The sequence below is a fragment of the Gopherus evgoodei genome, chromosome 2 (genome assembly GCF_007399415.2).
Source record: "Gopherus evgoodei ecotype Sinaloan lineage chromosome 2, rGopEvg1_v1.p, whole genome shotgun sequence".
In the NCBI taxonomy this organism is placed as follows: Eukaryota; Metazoa; Chordata; order Testudines; family Testudinidae; genus Gopherus; species Gopherus evgoodei.
Window position 1 is genome coordinate 258,771,000 of NC_044323.1, and position 23,921 is coordinate 258,794,920.

At 38.7% G+C, this 23,921-nt stretch overlaps 1 protein-coding gene across 3 annotated transcripts; it reads right to left on the reverse strand.

Moving 5' to 3' along the window:
- Window positions 1-392: 392 nt before the first annotated feature.
- Window positions 393-23,905, reverse strand: PABPC1 (poly(A) binding protein cytoplasmic 1). 3 transcript variants are annotated; one of them, XM_030553595.1, is made up of 15 exons: window positions 23,296-23,905; window positions 16,667-16,860; window positions 16,456-16,571; window positions 14,476-14,606; window positions 12,106-12,200; window positions 9,927-10,064; window positions 9,733-9,828; window positions 8,482-8,754; window positions 8,098-8,188; window positions 7,537-7,647; window positions 6,093-6,247; window positions 5,248-5,332; window positions 4,404-4,534; window positions 4,177-4,272; window positions 393-834 (listed from the first exon to the last, which is right to left on the reverse strand). In XM_030553595.1, the coding sequence occupies exons 1-14, from the start codon at window positions 23,486-23,488 to the stop codon at window positions 4,180-4,182; spliced, it is 1,902 nt and encodes a 633-aa protein (XP_030409455.1). In that variant the 5' UTR covers window positions 23,489-23,905; the 3' UTR covers window positions 393-834; window positions 4,177-4,179. The 3 variants fall into 3 exon arrangements, with proteins under 3 accessions (XP_030409455.1, XP_030409454.1, XP_030409453.1); XM_030553594.1 differs by having other exon boundaries at window positions 393-830; window positions 14,467-14,606; XM_030553593.1 differs by having other exon boundaries at window positions 14,467-14,606.
- Between the last annotated feature and the right edge of the window lie 16 nt (window positions 23,906-23,921).

Below are 23,921 nucleotides of genomic sequence, written 5' to 3' on the forward strand. Positions count from 1 at the left end.
ATGGGAACAGTTGGTAAATTTCTCCTGCTGCACAAGGGAGTGAGATCCAATTTCAATAGTCCTATACTTTAAATTGCTCATGTTTTAGGGTGGTCTACAGGAAGTAATTCAATATCTTATTTATAAATACATAAATACGTTCATGAAGACATAGAAAATACATGATACTAGGAATGGAAAACTAAAACATGTGGATCCAGCTGTTCAGTTCACTTGTTTTAGTACCTGAGTTTATAATATTAGCGACAGGTGGCTAAATGTAGGTTAATCTGATCTGGAAACTGCATAAGGGTATTATAGTGAGTGGGATTCCAGCTCAGACTCTAGAATGACACCAATGTAGTTCGAGGCATACCAACATGAGAGGAAAAAGGAAAGAGTATTAAATAAAACAGTGTTTAAGGAATTTTTATTAAAGCAAGAATTTTATAATCCAAATTACGTTTCTTTGCTCAGCTATCAATTCTCGCTGTTAACTAAAACAGTGGTGATATTCTGAGCTTTTCCACAGTAAAGAATTACAAAATTAAAGAAAGGAATGCTTTAAATTTCTGTACTGTGCTGAAAATTCTTTTCCCCCGGGTTTATAAAACATTAATTTGTATTTTTTATTTTACTATTTTTTTTTTTTGTTTTAAATCAATAGGTAAATCTAGGACCAGCATTAGTTTTGCTAGCCCTGGCATTTGCTCTGTACATAAGCTTCAAAGTTTCCTTTCCTTTTTTTATTTATTTTATATTTTGCAATGTTTTTCTCAATATTTAATCATTTTTCCATGTTTAGATTTTTTTTCTTCGGTGAAGCGAAGTTCTAGTTTGAAGTCCCGGATCTTTCTGTAAACAAGAACAGTATTAGAAGCTGTTAATGTGAAAAAATTAGTAACTTACAGTAATATTCTTCATTTTCATAGTATCATCTACATAATGATCTAAAAGACCGCCACAAACATTACAAATTCACGTACAGATGTGGAAAGAGGTAGAGAAGTTGTGCCTCTTCCAAAGGTCATAGCTACTCATTGAGAGTTGAAACTAGATCTCTTATCTTTGTACAGTGCTTAGCACAATGGGGCCATCGCCCATGGGGCTACAGTAATACAAATAAATAGTTTGAATTCAAGTCCTCCCTACTCTAAGCACTGGACTATACTGCCTCATTCTGAGACAACTATTACCATACACTTAATTACAGCAATGGAGAACACCTAATTTAGTAACTATTCCCAAGTAGTAATGTGTCATGAAGCCCAAAAAACATCACAGTATGGGCAAGCACATATGCTGGTAAGTAATGTTGTGATAGTAGTAGTGAAGGATCTTTCCAAGTAATTTTAATGATGGTAATTTGCTGGACATCAAATCTGAGTCTCCTTTAATAGTGGAGAAGATGCATCAGGTACCCAAGTAGAGCTCCAAGACAACCTACATTAAATATGAGCAAATTTCCTGGAGAACATTACCAAATAATCCTCTCTTCAGGTACATGTTGAGTTTGGGCCAAAATTAGAATTGAAAACATTTTCTTTTCAAGTAGTGTGAACACATTTTCCCCCTGTTCATCTAGGCACAAACTAAAAATGGCAACAATTGGCCGTTTAGAGAGACTATATTGAAACTAGCGTACAACTGTTGTATTTGCTCCTGCAAAATAACAGATCATGATGAAACTAGATGTTTTGAATTCTCTCTCCTCAATTCCCTAACCTCCATTTTAGGGACCTAGATATAGAATTTAAACTTTCATTTTTAAAAAGCACATCCCTAGCCATTTCCGGTGAAGATTGTTAAAAAATGTTAACTTATATCAGGGGTAGTCTATTTTTTGTCAAGGTCCAAATGTCTTAGTCAAGGTGTAGTCAAGATCCAGACTCCACAGAAAATAAAAAAAATATATATGTAAATAAAAAGATTTCAGGATCCGTTCAAAAACATTAGTGGTTTAGATTTGGCCTGTGGCCTGCCTATTGACTACCCCAACATATATAAAGTCAGGTAATGTGGTTTAACTGGACTAAACGCTGGATTGAATGATGGGACTTCTGCACTGTAATCATGACTCTGCAATTCTGTTCCCTTTCTGGACCTGGTCAAGTTATTTCACATTTCTGCCCCAGTTTCTCATCTGTAAAATGGAGACAAAAAATTTAGCAACCTCATGGGGAGGACAATTTTTAACTGAAATATAAAAATATAAAAATTAAAGTAATCAGCATGTAAAGAAAACCCTGCAGAGTGAATTCTATATACACGGTTAGTTGGACAACTGTCACTGCTGAGGGAATTCTGCAAAAAGTTATGTGCATATTTTAAAATTCTGCAAATTTTCTCAATAAATAATGTGGTTCCAGCATGGTGGTCAGGAGCACAGGCCACTGGCTACATTGAGGTAGAAGATCACTCTGAAGCCCCCACCTCGCCCAGTACAGGGACTTGGCAGTGAGGCTGCACCCAACCCTCACAGTGCAAGGGCTGGGCCTGCCCCAGAAACACCCTGGGACCCCACCCCTCTGCACCAGGTGCATAGATACTGGAACTAAGGGTTTGGGAGTTACTGCAGCAGCCCCAGGCTTGAAGTGGTTTCCATTACATACAGGGTTTACAGTTTGGTTCAAGTGTAGAGGAGCAAGAGGTTTCTGTGTGGGGCAATCTGGGTGTGGGCGGTTCAGTGGGAGATCTGAATGCACAGGGGCTTCTTGGGGGGTTCCAGGTGCAGGGGCAATGGGAACTCTGCAGGGAATCCAGGTGAAGGTGGTTGGGGCTCAACAGGGGGTGTCTAGGTGGGTCATGTCCAGGTGTGGGGAGATGAGACTTGGCAGGGGGGTGTCTGATGCTGGGGCTTGATGGGGTGAGGGTCCCGGTGCAGCTGGTTGGGGCTCAGTGGGAGAGTCCAGATGTAGGGGGTAGGATTTGTCAGGATGAAGGTTTGATGGACCTGCTTAACAGGAAGCCTCAGCTGTTGCCAAGGGGACAGGGCATGCTGGGCTCCTGCTTCCCCCTTGTTATTCCCCTATCCCCTTTGCTTCCCGATCTTATTCTCCTCCCCCTGCCCTGTTGCACAGAAAACAGGAAGGCTCCCAAGCACACAGAAGGGGAGCATGACTGGCACTAGGACCCAGGAGGTGGCATTCAGCTGCAGAGTCAGCTGAGCTGAAAACCTCCTTCAGCTGGGCAGCTCTGTGCTTGCAGAAAGGGGGTGGGGGGAGAGAGGAGGGAGAAGCCCAGTGGCAGGTAACCCTATGTGCCCCCTCTCCCCTCATACCCATAGTTCTGTCCCCCCGCTGGCGGGCATTCCCAGGCATTCTGCAGGGTGGGGTGTTCAATTATGCACAAACTATAGCATAAATAGCTGAGCTCCATATCTACTGAAAAAAGGAAAGTGAAAAAAGGGAATGCCACACATACTATATAAAAAAAAATTCATCAAGTTTGTGTATCCTAAAGAACATTCTCATCAAACCTCCCCAAAATTCTCAAGCTGCCATTTGAATAATTATATGGATGGTGATTTATATTTGTCAGAGGTGGTGATTTCCTCCGAAGTTCTAATTTATGATGTATTCCTCAATGAACTGTATTTCTGAGGACATTTACATTTCAATTATGGACAGTATCTTCTGTATTGCTAATTAGGGATATTCCTTTTACAATTCCAATTCTAATCGCCTTCTCTCCCCCTCCCCCCCATTGAGGGCTTTACAACAGAATCTTGCAGTTGCATTTATGTTCAGGTATTAATATCTTGTTTCTTTTTATTCTGAAGCAAGTATATGAGTAATTTATGATAGAATTTAACCTTCACATAGCTGCACATACCTCTTGTTTGAGGAATAAAAAGGCCATCTCCAAGCAGTCTCAAGTTTACAAGGTCCCAGATTAGGGAAAAGCTTTAGTGAAGTCCTGCATCCCAATAGCTCTAGTAAATAGGTCAACTTAAACTAAAGCTATATTTTTATATAATTCCCTCCCTTCTTTCCAAATTATTGTTGCCAAAGCTGTCTAATGATAGTCTATTTAACAGTGGCTTATAACTAGAAACTTATTTCTAGGAGTACAGAAACTTTAGCTACAGCAGGTCATATTAAAACATTCTTGATTAACTATATACACAATAAAATGCCAGTAGAACACCCTGGTCAGATGAGAAAAATTAAGAATGCATTCTGTAGGAAAACTTACATATTAAACACTTGGAACCCCAGTGGGATTGTTAACTGCTTTCTGAGCAGCCTCTTTAGCTTGGTGGGCTTGTAGTACAGCTACAGCTTCATCAACCTAATAGGATAAAACAATTGTTACAAAAGAATGCTTTAATTTCAGTGAAGTTAAGATAGTGAAGCAGCTAAATTACACACAATACACATGTAGTATCAAAAGGAGGGCTTAGATGCTAAAAGTCTATCTACCTTCGAACGAAGAGACTCAGGAGACTCAAGCATATGAAGGAGTTCAGAGTTGTCAATCTCCAACAACATACCGGTGATTTTACCCGCCAGAGTAGGGTGCATAGCTTGAATAAGGGGAAACAGCCGTTCACCTAGAAAAACATTAAAACTCTACGTTGGCTACAGTGATCAATGTCATTAAAATTTAATTTAGCCTTTAACAATGCTAAACATAGGCACTAAAATCTGTTAAGCAATCTATGGACTTTATCTAAATTCCTCAAAATTATTAAAAGGTTAAGTATTATATCCTACCCACTTGAATGCTAAAAATAAAAACTCCTGAATATGATTGTATAAAACTAGAGTATCAGTCATTTAAAACAAGATTAAAGGAGCCTTTAAAGTAATCAGCAACTGAGTCTTTGCTTTGCATATACTCAGAGGTTAACTCTGTTGCAGAAAAGTGGTATCCATTAAAAGCCTAAATTACAGCAGTATCAACCCCACTGCTATGCATTCCATGCTCTCACCTAGTTAAGGCTTTTGCATTAGGTAAACAAATCATTGGTTTATTGGAATAGAAAATACATCAACTGCCTAATCCTAATCTAAAGTGGTCTGATATTTCATTCATGTCTCTCCATTTTACATCTGATGAGGATAGACAGCAGTGCTATAGTCAGATGTCAAATCCTACAATGTGAAAAGGGGCAAATACTTTCATCTTAAAAACTCAACCATGTATCCTACAACAGGAGGATTCAAAATACTCCTTTACAACTGATTAGAAGCACATATTTTAAAAAAGTTGAAAACTATTTAATCTCTAATACAATTGGCTAGTGGGATCAAATGTACATACCTAACATCTGCTTTTGTTCTTGTGGAGGGGCAGAAGCCAACATGGAAGCAGTCAAGGGTTCCTGACCTTGCACATGGACAGCTGGCTGCAAGTTAATAAAACATTGTACTTTAAAGTTAAATTCTGGAACATTCAAACATATTTTATACCTCCACGACTTAGAACATAAGAACGGCCATACTGAGTCAGACCAATGGTCCATTTAGCCCAGTATCCTGCCTTCTGACAGCAGCCAATGCCAGGTGCTTCAGATGGCATGAACAGAACAGGGAATCTTCAACATAACAATCATGCCTGCATATTTGTCAAATATTAGAAAAAATTATAGCTGAGTAATTTTCTTCAAGAGGCTGGTAAAAGATGACTGATACTGCAAGGCACACTAGTGCTGATTCAATCTCTTGCTGAGCATAATTTATATATATTAAGCAAAGCTCAAGCCCAGAATGTATCATCAAGCACTTGGGTAGTACAAAACAAGAAGAACAGAGTCATGTCCTCCTTAAGAATGCTTGAGATTTATTTTAAACTCCAAGCTTGCAAACTTGGTGCCACAATTTGGTACCTGAATTTTGGCGCAATGGGGGGAAAACTAATGCAGAAGCACAAAAAAATCTCAACCATATAAGGTGAGAAAACTCAAAAATATGTAATATCACAATAGAAAATAAGTTTTGTTCCCAATATATTTTAGAATTGTGAAAAATAAAGCCTTAACATCAGACTCTGTGATTTCAATGATCTCAGTGGTGAAAGCAGATGCTTTACAGTTATGATACAGATTAGGCAAAAGAAAAGTTTCCTCGCAAAGACATCACTTGGCTACCAAAACCAAGACTCCATACCTGCTGCATAGCAACCTGTGGCTGTGTGTTAAGATGTTGCTGAGGATTACGAACACCTGCAGCATACTTGTACTGTGGAACTGTGCGTACAGCAGGAGTGGCTGCAGCAGCAGCTGCTGCAGGACGTGGACCCATTGTCTGTGTTGATGTATTAGCTGTAAAGATTAACATGATTTATATGTTAATAATTCAGCTTTCACTAAGCTTACATTTTGTACAAGTTAATGAATTGACACAATGTTACGACTATACTGAATATCTAATTTTAGTATTGTATTATATTTGAATACAGCAATGATAGGAAATAAGAACACCAATGGTCAACCTGTGGGCTCAAAACCAAAAAGCATGTTTCTTTTCTCATTATTTTGCTAATTACTTGCTTCTCTTTAAACACTATAAAAAAGCACCATGGAGAGAATATCTGCTTTCGATTAAACATGTTTACTTGAATTTCATTCTACCCCAGTCATAATTAAAGGTGATTCTCTTTTTCAATTAAAACATTTTGCTAATTAAATTACTCTAAAAATTACTTTAAATGATTAGATGTGTTACTAATATATAGCTGACTAATACATTCTGACTGTGCCTTTCTTTATAGAACAGTGGTCCCCACTTGCCGCTGATCTCCAGACAGTACTGTCATGTGATACTGGCACTCCTTGTTCTCATCTGCAACAATGTTAAGAGCTAAAAATAAATGTTTTCTCAATATTATTCTGCCACATAATCCACTGCTGTAGTTACCACAGGAATGGTACAGATACAAATGGGAGGGGAAGGCCACCCATGCAATATCATTAAGATGTGGCCCACAGCATGAAAAAGTTGAGAACTCCTGGTTAATATTAATCTAGTGGGTTAAGTTGATCAATATATTGAGCAACATCTTCTCATAGTTGCAAAATAATTGGAAAATACAGGTTATGACTGAGAAGGATTAAACAAGCAGCCTCCCCTAGAGACATGAGGTCAGCCTCAAATGTGCAGTCTTGACAGGGCACATTCCTAAGCAGGGAAAGGGTTTTTACTGGAAGAGGGGTAGGTGGTAGAGAAATCACAGCGAGGGAGTAGGAGGACAGCAATCTAACCTGGGAGGGAAATACTGAGAAGTATGAAATAGCCATATAGCCATAAGCAGAAGAGAAATGGATGGTTCTATGAGGACTAGGCGCCTCCTCAACCTTCCTTATACACGCCGGGCTAACATGTTAACTGGCCATTAGGAGGTTAGAAACCCCAAGTCAGCTAAGGGCAGGTACAATACAGAGCAAAGGGGTGCCTCCTCTGCACTATTCAGCTTCAGAAAGGTATTTGAAATATTATTCAGCATGAACAGAATCTCTGAAGTGTGGCCACAAATGAGTTACATACTAAACAAAAGGTGGATATTGGTGCAGCCTGATGAAGGAACATGCAATTTTTAAAACCTGAAACTCACCAACACGTTGTGTTGACATGACACGTGGAACCTGTGAAGAAGCTGGCCTCATGGTACTAAATGGTGGTCTGGGTGCTGCTGGGCGGATAGCACCAGGCATGTTCTGGAATGCTGCATTTAAAACAATGAGAGTGTTTAAGTTGTATCATGTAACAATATTGAATGGTGATGGAAGACTGTCAGTCATTTTTTTTCCTTTGCCATCCTCACATGGCACGTTAACTAGTATTATAGATAAGGGTAGAAAGGGAAAAGTCAGCAGTCTAGTTTTTGGGGAGTTGAAATTTAACCCAATGACAATTTGTGATACAGCTGCTTAATAAAAGCTAGGTGGTTTTATATAAAAACTATCTCATCAGTTATATTTTAAAAAGTTAACTTTAAATTAGGTCTCCTGGCAAACATCTGCAAACAGGAGCCAGAACTGGCATATTACCTTTCTACCAATTACATGTAATGACCATCAAACATTTTTATTTTAGTGCCACATAGTTAACCTTCGCTAGACAATAAGCATTCAATGCATGCCCCTTTATTTAGAAAGTTAAGGAGACTACTTACGATGAGGTCTAGCACCCTGAGCAGTCCAGCGAGGACTTGGTCTGAGTTGAGCAAGTTGGCTAGTTGGATAATATGCAGCACGGTTCTGAGTCTGTCAAAAAATAAAACATCTGTTTATTAATCTTGATGTACCTATTCCACCTACCACCCAGGCATTTTTAAATACTTTCTTCTATAAACTTTCCTAATTCAAATATCCGAAAAAATACTGATTTATAGAATGTAATGTATGGTTCCATCCAGACATTTAGACATTTTCACAGGTTCTTCAGTACTTAAATTCATAAAGCTGGTGATATTGATGTTTGAGTCATAATTTATTGCTAAATCTAAACAGATTCTATCAATGGTATAGAATATGAAATTGATTATTTCTATACATACCGGTGGGAGAGCTGCCATGAAGTAACCTGAAGGAGGTGCTGGTTGGTAGGGGTTGATTACAGGATTAGGTACTGCTCTCACACTTGCCATTCTCTGCATATATTGGTTGGTGAGGTGAGCCTGGCGCTCTTCTTTGCGTTGGGCTAGAGCTACATATAATGGTTTAGTGGCCACAATTCTACCATTCATTTCTGTGACAGCTTTGGTTGCTTCTTCTGGTGAAGAAAAGCATACAAACCCAAACCCTTTGCTGCGGCCACCTTCCATCATGACCTGCCAAAAAAACACAAGGTAGTTTTTTAAAACCAGTCTGGAGCAGGATGCACAATTTGGTACAGATAAGAATTGGATTCCAGGTTTCTGAATTTTTTTTTTTTTAAACACACTTTCTGCAAGTAGAAGGTATATGATGTATACTGCTTAATTTTGAAACATAATATACCCACTGTCAATGCTGCCTTCTGCTAGGGAAAAAAAATCCAACTCAGTTGACTGCAAACAGCCAGAATCTCAAAATTCTGATTTAACCTACAGTTTTCTAAGACTCAAGTAATCTGTTCCAGCTTTGAATTGAGGAATATATAATTTAAAAATCCCTTTTAATAAATTGCTCTGCATACAATGGACCTGCCAGCTCCTGTGCCAGGACCGTGAATGGCATAGGATGATTTTTGTTCTTTTCTTTCAGAGCTGGTTTATTGGATATAAGTCTATCCTCTCGCAACACTAGTCACTTCAGGCCTATTAGTGAGGAACAGTATGAACGAACTATTGCACTGAAAAAATATTTGATTTTTTTGTTAGTAATGTCAGCGTCCATCCATCCCAGATGTAAATTGAGATTTCTGGAGTTTTTCTATGGTTGATTGATCTGAGTTTTTATTAATTTGTGAAAAAAAGAGAAATAAATACTCATGCAGTGGTTCATGACCATGAATGTGATACACAAAGGAGTAATAAGGTACTGTAGAAAGCCTATAATGCATGCATTTTTAAAACTATCATGTATCACTGCATCCAAAAATACAACATGAATACACTTTCAAAAACCATATTTTTTTTTAGTAAGAATCCGTACTCAAATTTAATGATGATTGGATGTAGGGGTGGTTGTACGATATCGCCACATCTTATTTTTGCCAGTTGAGAAAAAGCTGAATGCCACTCACTTCTTCGGTGACAAACCATGACTTACTTTCTTTCATACAAGACGTTGCAAAACACAAATTAAGTCTAAAATGCTAACTTTACCTTTGCACTAGTGATTGTACCAAATGGGGAGAATTCTTTTCTTAGACGTTCATCATCAATCCCATCATCAAGATTTTTCACATAAAGGTTTACACCCTAAAAAATAAAACTACCCTCTTTAGAAAAGACAGAATTGCTTTATTTAAAAAGATTAGTAATAAAATAAATGTCTTCATTCAATTTAAAAGTGTAACCTGGTATCTGGTGATCCTGTCCTGCTTCATTTGTTCGAATTTGCGCTTGAGCTCTGTTTGTCTTTCCACTTTTTTCTGAGCCCGGCCAACATAAATTTGCTTTCCATTGAGCTCCTTTCCATTCATCTCATCCACAGCCTTCATAAATAAACAAAGGGTTACCAATGCTCATAGTATATTAAACCTAACATGTTTTTTCAGCCACTGACTAAAGCAGTTTAAGAGCACAAGTTATATAAAATTTCCAACAATAAAAACGAAATGTTTTCCCCGCCTTTTGCCACAACAAATAGATGTAAAATATGGTTAACTGAAACAAAGCCATCTTTAGAACCTCTTGGATCATATTTCATTAAGTAAAAGATGATATGTACAAGTGTATTTTCTGTCCAGTATATGGACTAAAGAAAAATCAAAAGGGGACAGAAGTAAACATTCATCAACTGTACTGATAAATGCACTTGAGACTATTAAAGATATCCTCTAAGAATTTTTCTGAGAACCAAGGCCCATAGAGAATACATATCCAAAACCCACAACATGTTCATAGCCCTGTCTAACTCAGGGCTAGTCTACATTAAAGTTAAGTTGACCTAACTACGTCACTCTGGGCTGTGAAAATTTCACACCCTGTAAGCCAACCTACCCCATGATGTAGACACCACTAGGTTGATGGAAGAATTCTTCAGCCAACCTAGCCACAACCTCTCAGAGATGGGTCAATATCTACAACTACAGCGGTGCACTTGTGCCCCTATAGCATGTCTAGTATAGGCATACTCTGAATCATATGCAAAGAAGATTGTTAAAGGGCCATAAGCTCAAAAATCATACATCTGAATTTTACCCACAACTGTTAAACATGTAAAATTACTGTCACTTAAAGATTTAAGAGAAACTTTTCCAAATTTTGTTCACTTTGTGCATTTGATAGTGCCATCCATATACTCAATTTCCCTTTTTTCCTCCTGCATCTTTCACACATTTTCAAAATAGGACAATACTGAACATCAATTCTAAATTGGTAAGGGCACTCTAGCAGAGGCAATACTTGACACTAAGATTTTGAATTTATAGTGTATCCTCTTCAGTGTGAAAGCTTTAGTACAGGTCTGTCTATTAATTTAAAAGCTTTTTTAAATGTGTATTTACCCAATATACTGGAATAACTTGTCTACCATTGTGCAAATGCATTACAGTTACTAAAGTGAACCATTTTCCATAAGAATGTAATACATATATAGAACACGAGAGCTTAAGTACACTCAGACTAAGAAAATCTGCAAATCTAAATGTTACTTATTATTTATAAGGTGGGATTTATTCTAATGTGTTGTGTGCACGTTTGAGCTCGTGACAACTGAGGGAAACTAAGATGCTCTTTCTAACTTCCAGCCGTGTAACATCAACCTGCGCTCAAAGCAGCATTCTTTCTGTCTTGCAAATCAATAGTAATAAAGATTATATAGGTCAAATTATGTCCTATTTTTTCCAGTGTGTTTCACAAAGGTGTAAGTAACTATAGTTTAAACAATTGTCCATGTATACAAGATGGAATAGAGTCCTCAGGTCAGTTGTCATAGCTGTGTTGTCTCTGCGATGCAAAAAGAAATAAAAAGCAGCGCAAACCATATGCTGTTAACTAAAGCAAGTAGATACGGCTGAATACATACAGGAAACAGTTTCGTTGTGTAAAGTTTCCAGTCTTAGTAATTTTTAAAAAATAATGCACTCTCCCTGCCCACTTGTCATAGCCACCTGCTGTACCCTGTCTTTCAGCTCATAAGCTCTTTGGAGTCGGGGTTACTTACTGTTTCCACAATGCCTAGCACAACAAGACCCAAACCCCACTAAGCTCTCTAGGCAATATTACAATATAAATGTTAAATAGTTTAAAGGCCATTATATCATTTCTAGACAGGACTATTTCTGGGGAAGCAGCAAACTTAGTGATATGCTCCAAAAATCCAACCCAGAAGTCTTCTCAATATGAATAAAAAACCATTACATCATCCAAAGTAGCAGATTTCATTCCTGATTCCTCACATTTTTTCATAAAGATCAAATCAATAAACATTTGGAAGGATCTACAGGATGCAAAAAGTTTGTATTCAAGACTCAAAATTACTAGTCTCCCAGAATGATGCATCTAAAAGAAAAATATCCGGAGTAAACTTACTTTCTGGGCATCTTCATGTCTTTCAAAGCTAACAAAGCCAAAGCCTTTGGATTTTCCACTCTCATCGGTCATAACTTTCACACTTAAGGCAGGGCCTGAAAAAAGTATGCAATATTTATGTTATATGTACATTCTATATACCTGTCTGTTTGGCAGTTAAATCTTAGTATTAACTGCAAGAAGTTAAATCCTAAAAAACCTACAGAATTAGTAAATCTGTTCCATTCACAGCACCATGATGGTATGAGATCTTACATACCACGTGAAGATGTGGGTTTTCCATAAAAATCCATTTTCCAAGCTCCCCCCCCCCCCCCCCACACACTTTTTTTGGTTAAGTTTTACAATGTCCACAGGTTTGCTAGGTGCTTGATAGTACAAAAGGACACAGTCCCGGTCCTGAAGAGATTATAATCTAATTTATATTATTCAGCATCTAACTAAGGCTTGCGTTAACACTGATGCTATACAGAATGTCTATTGATCCAGAAATGTTCCAGTTGCTAAGTGTACAGCAGATTCCTTTCCTAAAGAATGCCCCAGGTGTGCTGCCATCCTCAGCCCCTAGAAGCACTTTCTACATGAGCGATGTTTACTTAAGTCTCTTGGCCAAAACTTTCTGTCACAGTTGTCTCAGGTTATGCTCCTAAATCTACATTTTGGTATTTAAATAGAAGTTGCCTGATTTTCACAAGTATTGAGCATCCACAAATCCTACATACGCCAATTGAAGCTCAGCACGTGAGAAATAAGTCACTTGTATTTAGGAGTTTACATTAGGCACTTGGTGTTTTTTTTTTACTGAAGTTGACAGCAAGATTCTGCATAAACAAATGGGGCTTTCCTAGATGAGTTTACCTTAACTGACATAACCCTGAAATTTTATGACAAAATTTCAATATATTTTATTTCCTTTGTACAAATGCATAGGCAGGGCTGGTAGCCCCATCTATTAAGTTTGCCCGATACTTCTCATTATAAAATTGTTTTAATTTCCTTATAAATTTTGCCAAATCAACAATTTGGGCTGAAAGTTTCCATGCTTGGTGTCTGTCTCAAGGCCCAATTTTTACAGAAAATTCCAACCAAAACAGTCCAGTCATTTCAGAGAACAAGGGGAAAATACATTGTTTAGCCCATATTAAAAAATTCTGGTGACCTTTTCTTTGAAAAGCATTAGTGCCCTATGATTTGAAGCAGGACTTGAATTTGGCATACGAGTGGCCTTTCTGTCAAGGACATGCCTTTTGCAGGTCCCACGAAAATCCAACCAAATTTGGCCAATTTGTAAGCCTTACAAAGACAGGTTGGAGGGAATGGGTCAAAAGACATCTGCCCATTTCTGCAAGCAGGAGAATCTATGCCTACCAGAGCACTTCCAGAGCCTGGAATTTACTTCACTCCACCCTTTCCACAAATGACATAGCTGGCATCATATACTAACTTTAAAAGGACAATAGTCATCAAGCATGCATATTAATTATGAAATACTTTTTGAAACACTAGCAAGATACTTCATGTGACATCTGGAATTAGAACAGTACATAATGATCCATATAAATCAGAGCTAGAATTTCAAGTTTTATACACTAGACTCTTTCCTCCGTATAATTTGCTAAATGTCCTCCTATATCACCACTCAAGTCAGTAAGTAGAAGATGGCTTGGCAGATGTATTAACATGTTTGGAAAAACCATTTACAAAGGTTTTAACATCACTAGCTTCAATAGTGATGTCATACAGTATGAATTACTAGGACATGGATGACAGCACCAATACAGACTTTAGATATTAAACAAAATTGCTATGCAAGATTAAATTTAACATCTTGACACTGATATTGTCGAAAGCTTAATTTTCTATATTTCCATCCTTAATTCAGAAACCAAGCAAACAATTGTGTGGAATAGAAGACCCTCAGAAGGAAGAATGCACAGGGGTACCCGCATGGCAATGGAGATGTAACAAAGGCATCATTCGTTTACACATCTTTCAAAGATCCACTATTCAATGGCCATACCAAACCTAAAAGGCTCACTTCCTCATTTCATTTGAAACTCCAAGATCCTCAAAATGTGTATGTATTCAAATATAATGTCCTCCTGTTGTTTTTAAACTGGATGAGGACATTTCTGATGGCCAAGTTCTTGTGTGCGCTACTCTGGACAATTGAAATTCTTTAGTGGGTATTAATCAGTTCGCTGGATCTGAACACTGAACTGACAACTAACTATTCAGCATACATGCATTTTAATTATCTCTGCACAATGGCCTGAACCCTAATGTTAAAAGGTTTTAACAAGCAAACTGAAGCTTGTCTATTTGCTGTTGTACAAACAATGTGGAAAATTAAGACATTACCAAACTTGCCAAAGAGTTCCTTAAGTCTTTCATCATCCATGTCTTCTCCAAAATTCTTGATGTAAACATTCGTGAACTCCTTTGCTCTAGCTCCAAGTTCTGCTTCTCGTTCTTTACGGGATTTAAACCTTCCAACAAATCTAGTTATAGAAAACCAAAGTGACTACAGAGTTAAAATGAATCTATCCAGGTCTAAGGTTCTTCCTAGACTACATACATCAGCATACGGCCAGACTAATATTCAACCATGGGTTATTTCTTAAACGCGGTATTGATCAATGATAGGCATGAAATCTGCAACGGATAAAATACTTAGGATACAACTTTACAAGAGACAATTAGACTATTCTTTACCATTTAAATCCTTTTTATCAGAGTAACTGTGATAATCTTACCAAAGACTTGATAGAATTGTAATTTTAATTAGTGTAAAGCTTGCTTTTCAGCATCATTAATCAGACAATGAGCAAACTCTATCATAGTGGTTTCTGCTATACTGAAAGTTTTTTGTAGCCTTCAAATATTGTTTCCATAGCCCATCTGACTTTTAGGCAAGGGACTTTCACTAAACCCCCAACTTTCCTCTTCTCTACAGAAGCCTCATATCAGTGTCCCTCCTTACTAGTAAGAAGGTATGGATCTGACTTGCTCTTGAATTGGCCAATGCCAAAAGCTGATTGAAAACAGTGAGGTCAGTTCCTACCATCAGAGGAGGAATGTGCTGTTAGCACAGCTTTTGTTGGCCCACAGAATCACTTCAGCACAATTACAAATGCTACATGACTGGTATAGAAACTGAATCATTCTTCTAGTCTTTCCAATTATATTCTAAAATTACCCCACTGGCAAACCCACATCAAAATCGATATGGCTCAGTCGTCAAAATTTAACATTGCCTTGACTTGGTTTGTAGCTATGTTTGGACTTTAATGTTGGTGATGCCTGATACTCTGCAGATTTTGATAGTCAGGAAAATTGTTAGTCTACTTTAAAATGTTCTTCGGAAGACTGGACTAGGTGACCTCTCGAGGTCCCTTCCAGTCCTTCGATTCCATGATCTAAATAGAAGCCTGAAGCAAATGTAACTTTTATGATACATTAAATCATGTTTAGTTATTTAATTTACAGGTTTTTTCAGCGATTAACCTGCTGGAACTACTGGGCTAGTTAAAAAACCACCACCATCTATTAAGTGCCTCAGTTCAGCTAAAATCATGGTATAAAACTACTTGGAAGAGCCTCCCATATCAACCTTTTACAGAACAGGGCCTCACACCTCTAAGATATGGACTCTCCCTGGCTGCTGCCTCACTCTCCCCTTTATGTATAAATGAAGACAACAGGAAAAAAAGAATTCTGAGCTTCTATTATTCCCATTTTACCAAGCCACTACCATTCTTAGCCTGCCCTCCAAAAGACTATTACACAGCCATGCTTGTATCGCACGTGCTAAGTTTTAGCAGTACTATGGTTTGGAACAGGGATCATTACTATGTCCTAAGAACCTTTTGTGTAACACATTCAAACCTCCATTAGACTAGGAATCAGGAATCCAGAGGTCAAACAAGAGCTTTTGTGTCAGTTTTTGATAACACCTGATGTGGAAAATAAGTATTGTTTTGAATACTTGATGGATTCAATTTTATTCTAGCCTGATCAAAAGGCTTTTACTCTGGCCTGAAGACCAGTAACCGGTCCTAGTGTCCAACCGTACTACATTCAGCTGTAAACACATTAGCTGCAACATTATTTTACCACCATAAATTGAGCTTTAAAGACTTTAAGATGTCAATTTTTATTCACATTCCTCTTACCTTCAGCACATGCATCAATATATTTATAGAACAACTGCACTAGATTTTTAATCATTTTAAAATTAGCAACCTATTTAGAAAAATCTGCCTTTTCTAGATACACTTCAGGAAGTAATCTACTTTAGGTTGAATTACAGTCTGTTGAGAGCCCCAAAGTATGTATTTATGTACTTACACTTTGCGGTCATTAAGCAGCATACCGTTCATTTTTTCAATAGCTCTTTCTGCTGCTTCCTGTGTCTCAAAATGTACAAATCCATAGCCCTTGGACCCATTTTCATCACATACTACCTATAAGAAAAAATGTCAACATGTCAAACAGCCCCAGTACAGTTTTGCAGCTTCTAATGTCAAATCACTGGGCACATTTGTTACTTTCCACTTACCTTACAGGAGAGGATGTTTCCAAAAGCAGAAAATGTATCATACAAAGCTTTATTATCAATTGATTTGTCCAAGTTCTTGATGAAGATGTTTCCAACACCACTTTTGCGTAGAGATGGATCACGCTGAGACCACATGATGCGCACTGGCTTGCCTTTAATGACATCAAAGTTCATGGTATCCAAAGCTCGTTCAGCTGGAAGAGACACTAAAGTTAATGGGAAGTATTAAACCATTTATCTTTATCAACATACTAACTCCACCTGAAGTTCATTAATTCCTGATAAACTTGAAGACATTAGAGAGGTTTTGATAATGACTATCATACTCCCATCTCAATCACCAAAATAATTTTTTGTTCGGAGATTTAAGTTAAATAATTAACTACATTCTACCAAAAAGAGAAAAATACATAGATTGGATTGCGAATGGTAGGATTTTCTCTGTTCCTGGGTTAACAAGAGCTGTGATCACTGTGAACACCTTGTGCTCAAGATACAGTATGGAAGAGCAAGGAACACAATATATCAATTAGTGGCAACCTTTCTACCCTTGAAAAGGTTTGCTGGCATACCTACGCCAGCAAACCCTCCTAGTGCAGATATAGCTTATACCAAAAAAGCACTTTTGCCAATATAACTGATATAACTTATGTAATGGAGAACAGATAACAGCAAAAACACTTTTATGCTGATAGCCCTTATGTAGATATAGTTGTCTTATTGATATAAAAAGTTGCAAAAAATTGTACCTCTAACAAACATTACCAGCAATTTCTTGTGTAGACCTGACCTAAGTCAGGTTCCTGAATAAGTCCAATACAACTCTTAGAGCAACATGTTTACTAAGATGGTGTGAGGCGCAGAAGGGGGATCCAAGAGGGATGAGGATGAAAAAGCAAGACTAGGACATATTAGTTTAACCAAGCTTATATTGTTTTTCAAATATACAAAGAAAGAAGTGAACAATGCATGTAGCAAGCATTTAACTCATTAGTGTAGAAATACTATTTGTACTTCTAAACAACGGATTTATGGAAACATTGCCATACTTTTCATATACAAACTCTTTTTACAGATAAAAGCAATAATTTTTTTTAGAAAATTTGCAAGATGCATAAAGTATTAAGTATTAAAACAGCAATACGAAATAACGGAGAGAAGGTGGGTACGCATTATCTTTCACTCGACCAACTTCTGTTAGGAGAGAGACAAGCTTTCAAGCTTACAGTTTACACAAACGTACTACATCTCCCAGACTGGAACACTTCCGTGTACATGCAAGAGCTTGTCTCACATAGCAACAGAAGTTGATCCAAAAAGATATTACCCACCCACCTTGTCCGTCTAATACAGGGGTCAGCAACCTCTGGCACATGGCTTGCCAGGGTAAGTACCCTGGCGGGCCAGGCCAGTTTGTTTACCTTCCGCATCTGCAGGTTTGGCGGACCGCGGCTCCCACTGGCCACGGTTCATCGTCCTAGGCCAATGGGGTGGCAGGAAGCTATGGCCAGGATATTCCTTGCCCGTGCCGCTTCCTGCTGCCTCCATTGGCTTGGGACAGCAAACCGCGGCCAGTGGGAGTTGCTGTCTGCTGAACCTACCGACGTGGCAGGTAAACAAACTGGCCTGGCCCACCAGGGTGCTTATCCTAGCAAGCTGCGTGCCAGAGGTTGCCGATCCCTGGTCTAGTATCTTGGGACCAACATAGCTACAACACTACATATAATATGAAATAATGTAAGTTAGTTTTTAACCACTCCAGTAGACGTCCACGGCCAACTTTCTTTTAGAAGAGTAGGATTTCTGATGTCACTATATTTGACATTTCCATCTTTTAAAAGTAATCCTCAATGTCCATGGGATGGTAATTCCTAGCAATAACATGACTAAAAATCACAGGTATATATGAAAAGAGTGAGAAGTTATTTAAGCAAGAAGTAGCGATGGTACTAAATTATGGTGGACCAGCTTCTTTCAGTGTTTATTTCTTCGTATAAGTCCAGAGAGGGAGATCAAAGCAGAGCCTCAGTAGATGCCTGAAGCCTCAACCAATGGTACTATAGAGAAAGTGATGCGATGTAAGCAGCAACCAAATCAGAAAAAGCTTTGATACAAATAAAAAGCTAATTATCAGGACTAAAATGTTGCTCACTTTCAAAAGAAAAACATCAGCTATGGAATTATCCCTTCTAACCTATGAGCTCGTAAGCTTTTTACAGAGCATTCTTTACTGTTATAGTCATCCACAAAGATAACACGACTTCTATGAAAAGAACAGAATTGACAAATTATAAGCAAAACGGAGCCTGTCTTTTTCACAACGTAAGGAGACTGAATCATTTTAGTGTTATAATAGGAAAATGTTAATGGAAAATCAAAATACTGTACTGTATTAGTAAGCTGTTCTTTTAAAAATAGTAATGTCATTTAACCATTTTTTCTAAGTGGAAGAAGGGTCAAATGTATAAGGAGTTGTAGAATTTACTGCCAATTTCCATTTAAAAATCTACTTAAAATTATTTCTAACAAGATGAGTGCTGCCTAAATTACTAATATTTTATGCATTTTTGAATTGCCATCTCATTTCTAGCTAAACAAATGCATATCATAGCCCAAGGAAAATCTTTATATCCTGATCACTGCCTTTTTTGATAATGCACATACCTCTGTTACTTCTATCTTATTTTCAGATTTTCATATTAAACTGGAAATGTTTTTGTGTTGAAAGATTACTGCTCTGCAGAAAGTAAGTAGGTACATACAACTGATGGGGGTCTACTACTTGAAAGAAATTGATGGAAAATTGGTTCCACTTAAACTCTCATCCAAACAGACACGTTATCCCTATATTCACGTATAACTGTATCAGTTATAAAGTGGAAGGAGAATAAAATGAGAAGAGTATTTGCTCTGGAGAAAATATCAGGTTGCATAAGACACTATTAAAATTGTTAAACTGGATAAAAATTAAAACTGTACAAAATGAAAGTTTATTCTCCCACTGAATAAACGAATGCAATATACACACAAATTTAATTCTGAACATGGAGTAGGGGAGGATGGACAATTTGGGTGATCAGTAGTGAGAAATGGAGTCTCATCCGAGGCTAATAAAAATCAGAAGTTTTTAGCATCGAAACAGTGGCCAAGTGAAATGAATTGGAGGATCAGTAAAAGTCTCAGTTACCACAACTGGAGATAATTAGAATCATCATTGGCAGTCTTAGAAGAGGGGCCAAAAATGAGTTCACTATTTGTTTCCAGTAACACTTAAGGACTTGTGCATACACATTAATTGTTTGTAAAGGACAGTGTTCCAGGACACATTCCCTAAACATTTGTTCCAGGGTGAGTCCAAACTACCCTTTTACAAACATATTAACTACAATAAGTTAATGACCATCTTTAAGGTTGGCACAACTTTCCCACATAGACAAGGCCAGCACAAAAAATCTGAACTACGGTTGCCCATGATATACCTGGTCTGGATAAACACGTGTCATCAGCATCTATGGCTGCCAATTTGGCACCTTTCCTAAGCACTGAATTCACAGCAATTCTTAAACAATAACCTTTGTATAGAGAAAGTTTCAATTCCTTTTCCATCTGTAAAGCTATAGTCACTCGGCATAAAATGAGGACTGAATACACTTTAACCTCAAACTAGATATCCCAATCAGTCACTGGCCTATTTACACATCTGTGAAGTTATAACTAATAAAACTGACTGCATCCAACATACTTCAGCTTCTTTTCCATAAAGGACTGTGCATTAGTTTGTAAGAGACAAATAGATTAAATAGTTAACTTATTACAAAATGGCCACACCTCCTGAGTTTACCCATGTTATACTTCTGCTGATTCTGCTTAAGCGTCTATTGAATGAGTCATTAGTTCCCATTTTAGTTGGGAACCGGACAGTCTGCTTCAGAAGTGACTGCACTTTGTCACTTTATAGAGACTCTGCATGGAACATATCCCATAATACCAGGACTGGTACTGCTAAACAGATACAGAAATATATTTTAGTACACTAAACAAAATGCTGCAAACATTATTTAAACTAGAAATCGTCTGAAAAAAGCTGCTGTTTGAGACGCTATTTGCCCATAATTCTCTCTAGTATACAGGGATTAGACAAGATACCTGTGTCCTAGCTCTGACTGACACTGACTCACTCTCATCAGATAAATCAGAATTATGTGGAGATAGATACCTGCATACCTCACAAGGGTGTCATCAGACATAATTAGTGTTTGAAGAGAGTTTGAGTGTCCCGGATTAGTAGTACTCTATATGTGAAACAAGAATTTCAAAGACCTCTTAACAAGTTACTAATAGTTAATAAAACAAAAATAAGATATGTTAAAGTATAGATGAGAATTAAGCCTAGATTGAGAAAAGGCAGATAACTAGTTTTAAATTGAATTTTGAATTAAGTAGGAGTCAAGGATGATATTTCAGATTCAACTCAGTTTTTAGGCCTTTACAGGATTATCTGCAAAATTCTTCCACAAATATAGCTTTTGATGGTATTTGCAAAATTTGTTAATTTAAAAAAATATTGCAAGATTTAATTCACTAGATATAGTTTGGATACATTTTGAACATTGCTGTCACTTGAACATGAGACTGTAGTGGAAGGAGAGGTTTTCAACCAAAAGAGTTGTACTTTTGAAAAAGACTTAGTTGTGTGTATACAGCCTTCCATCCCAAAGGATCTCAAAATAATTTACAAATTTAAATGACACTAACTATACGGAAGGATCATTATCCATTACTGAAATCCAACTGTCTCTGGGTGAAACAGCAGGTATTGAAGAACCAACAACTCTGTATTAAGAAAACACCTTATCCAACTGAAACTGCAAATAGAATTTAGGCATATAGCAGAATGAAATTACCTATTCAATCCAGTGAGTAAAGTGATAAAATCAACCCTTGTAATATACAAGGGCATGTTTCAATACAAAATCAGAAAGAAGACTAGCATATGTTGAATCACCTACAACTTCCTAAAATACTTACACATCATGAAGTTACCACATCAAAGTACTGACTGGTTTAGTCCCAACCCACCCTTTTCCTTTGTGAGAGCTGTCTGGGTTGTAGGCCTTTGTCAATTTAAAACCAGACAAATTTATGTTAAAAATAAGCATTTAAATCCTCTCATTCTGAAATATTAGTCAAATTAAATTAAAAGCTCTCTACAGTGAGAGAGAATTGTTAAATAGGCTGAAGAGACCATATCTACCATCCATATAGACAGTCAATTTAATATATATAGATGTCAGCAAACCAGACTCAGGAATTTGGCCATAACATATACACAGGAAAACTAATTTCAAACACCAGTTAATGCATATGCCTGAACAGTTGGGAAATTAACTGGTGCAGACTCCTTAACATTTCTAAAAATACATATTTTGGTATTTGGCAAATTGTGCTTTAATCAAAGTCATTTGAGATAATGACATTTCATAATCAGTGAGTCATTCAATTTCAAATTGGTCAGATGGAGTCTTCAAAATATAATTCCAAAGGAAGGCCTTGTATGCCAAGGTTCACCCGGAAGCTCTGTTTACAGATTATTTGTGAACTGCATAAAAATAATTTGTCTTGCTTTGCTTTAACCTAACTTATAGCTGCACCAACACTATAATGCAAGCTCTTACAACTCAACAGTACACATTGAGGAATGTACTGTGGACAAATTAAGTACCAAAAGCAAGATTGCTAGATGACACAGACTATAGATGTTCAGCTCTACATTATTTCAAAAGTAAAACCCTACATTTTGCTGCACGCACCTGCTTATAAAGCTTTAACTTCTTTTTTTTACACCCATCCATTTCCATGGACATTATGTGACTTCATATCTGAGTGCTAGGTTATTTCACAATGGCCCGACACTTCCACCTTTTACCACTTCACCACGTCATGCCTACACACCCAATTCTTAGGGCAACAGTAAAGGTGCTCATTGTTGTGGCATTTCCTTCAAACAGGCTTTAATTACAGTTCCCTCCGTGTACTCAGCGTATTAACCTCCGGAGAAATACCTGCACACTCCCCTCTTGGTGACCACCGATACTTGCAGGAGCCCAGGTTCCGGAAACCAGGGAGTCACTGCAGCTAGGTCGAAACTAGTTTTGAGCAGAGCCGGCTGGGCCGGCGGTTACAACTCGACGAGGTACCGAATGCTCTTCCCGGAGACAGGAGACCTTTGGGAGGCGAGGCCCGTCTCTCGAGTTTGATGGGTTCGCATTTGCTTTCGGTTCCCGAGTAAGCGCCTCCCCCACGCCACGAGGCGCAGACACAGCCCCAGGCCGCATGTCACCGAGCAGCAGCGGCGGCTGCAACGCACAAACTTCCCCAAGCACCGCGCCAAGTTTTGCTCATGTCCCAAAACCCCGCACCCCAACTTCCAGCTGGGGAAATACCGGGAGGCGAGGAACCCCTGCCCCCTCCCAGGGAGAGGCCGGAGAGGGGTTTCAGGGCTCTGCAAGGGGAACGCAGCACCAGCCACCCAAGGGTGCTGCGCGGGGGGGGGGAGGGAGCACGCTCCCGGTTCTGACCCTCTCGTCTCACAGTGTGGGTCTGCCCTACTGCCCCCCACGGGTGCTCACCGTCGGCAGGTTGCTGGAAGTTGACATAGGCGTAGCCCAGAGACCTGCGGGTGATCATGTCCCGGCAGACGCGGATGGAGAGGATGGGCCCGGCGGGGCTGAACTTCTCGTAGAGCATGGCCTCGGTGACGTCGGGGTGCAGGTCCCCCACGTACAGGGAGGCCATGGGGTAGCTGGGGGCGCTGGGGTTCATCCTGCCGCCGTCTCCAGCAGGGGAAGGGGTCACACTGACGCAAGGAGGCCGCAGCGGCCTCGGGTTCCGTGAGGGGCGAGTGGAAGATTCGAAACTTAACGGCTCCGGGAGGCGGATTCTCGGCGGGGAAGGCCCGGGTCGCTCGGGGCCGACCCTGGCGGAGGTCTCGGCTGCTCCTGGTCTAGGCGGGGGTCAGGCTCGCTCGGTGTCTCCTCTCGGCTGTGCCGGGTCCGGGGCTTCGCTTCACCGGGTTATTTTATATCAAACCGGCCGGTTTCGGGGGGATTTTTATGGGTTTTTCAGGATTTTTGGATTTTTTTTGGATTTTTTAAGTATTTTTAGTAATAAATGGTGCGGCGGGGCCGGGCCGGCGTGTCCGGGGGGCCGGAGCACACGCACTGCGCACACAGCACCGACAGCGGCCGGGGGACAA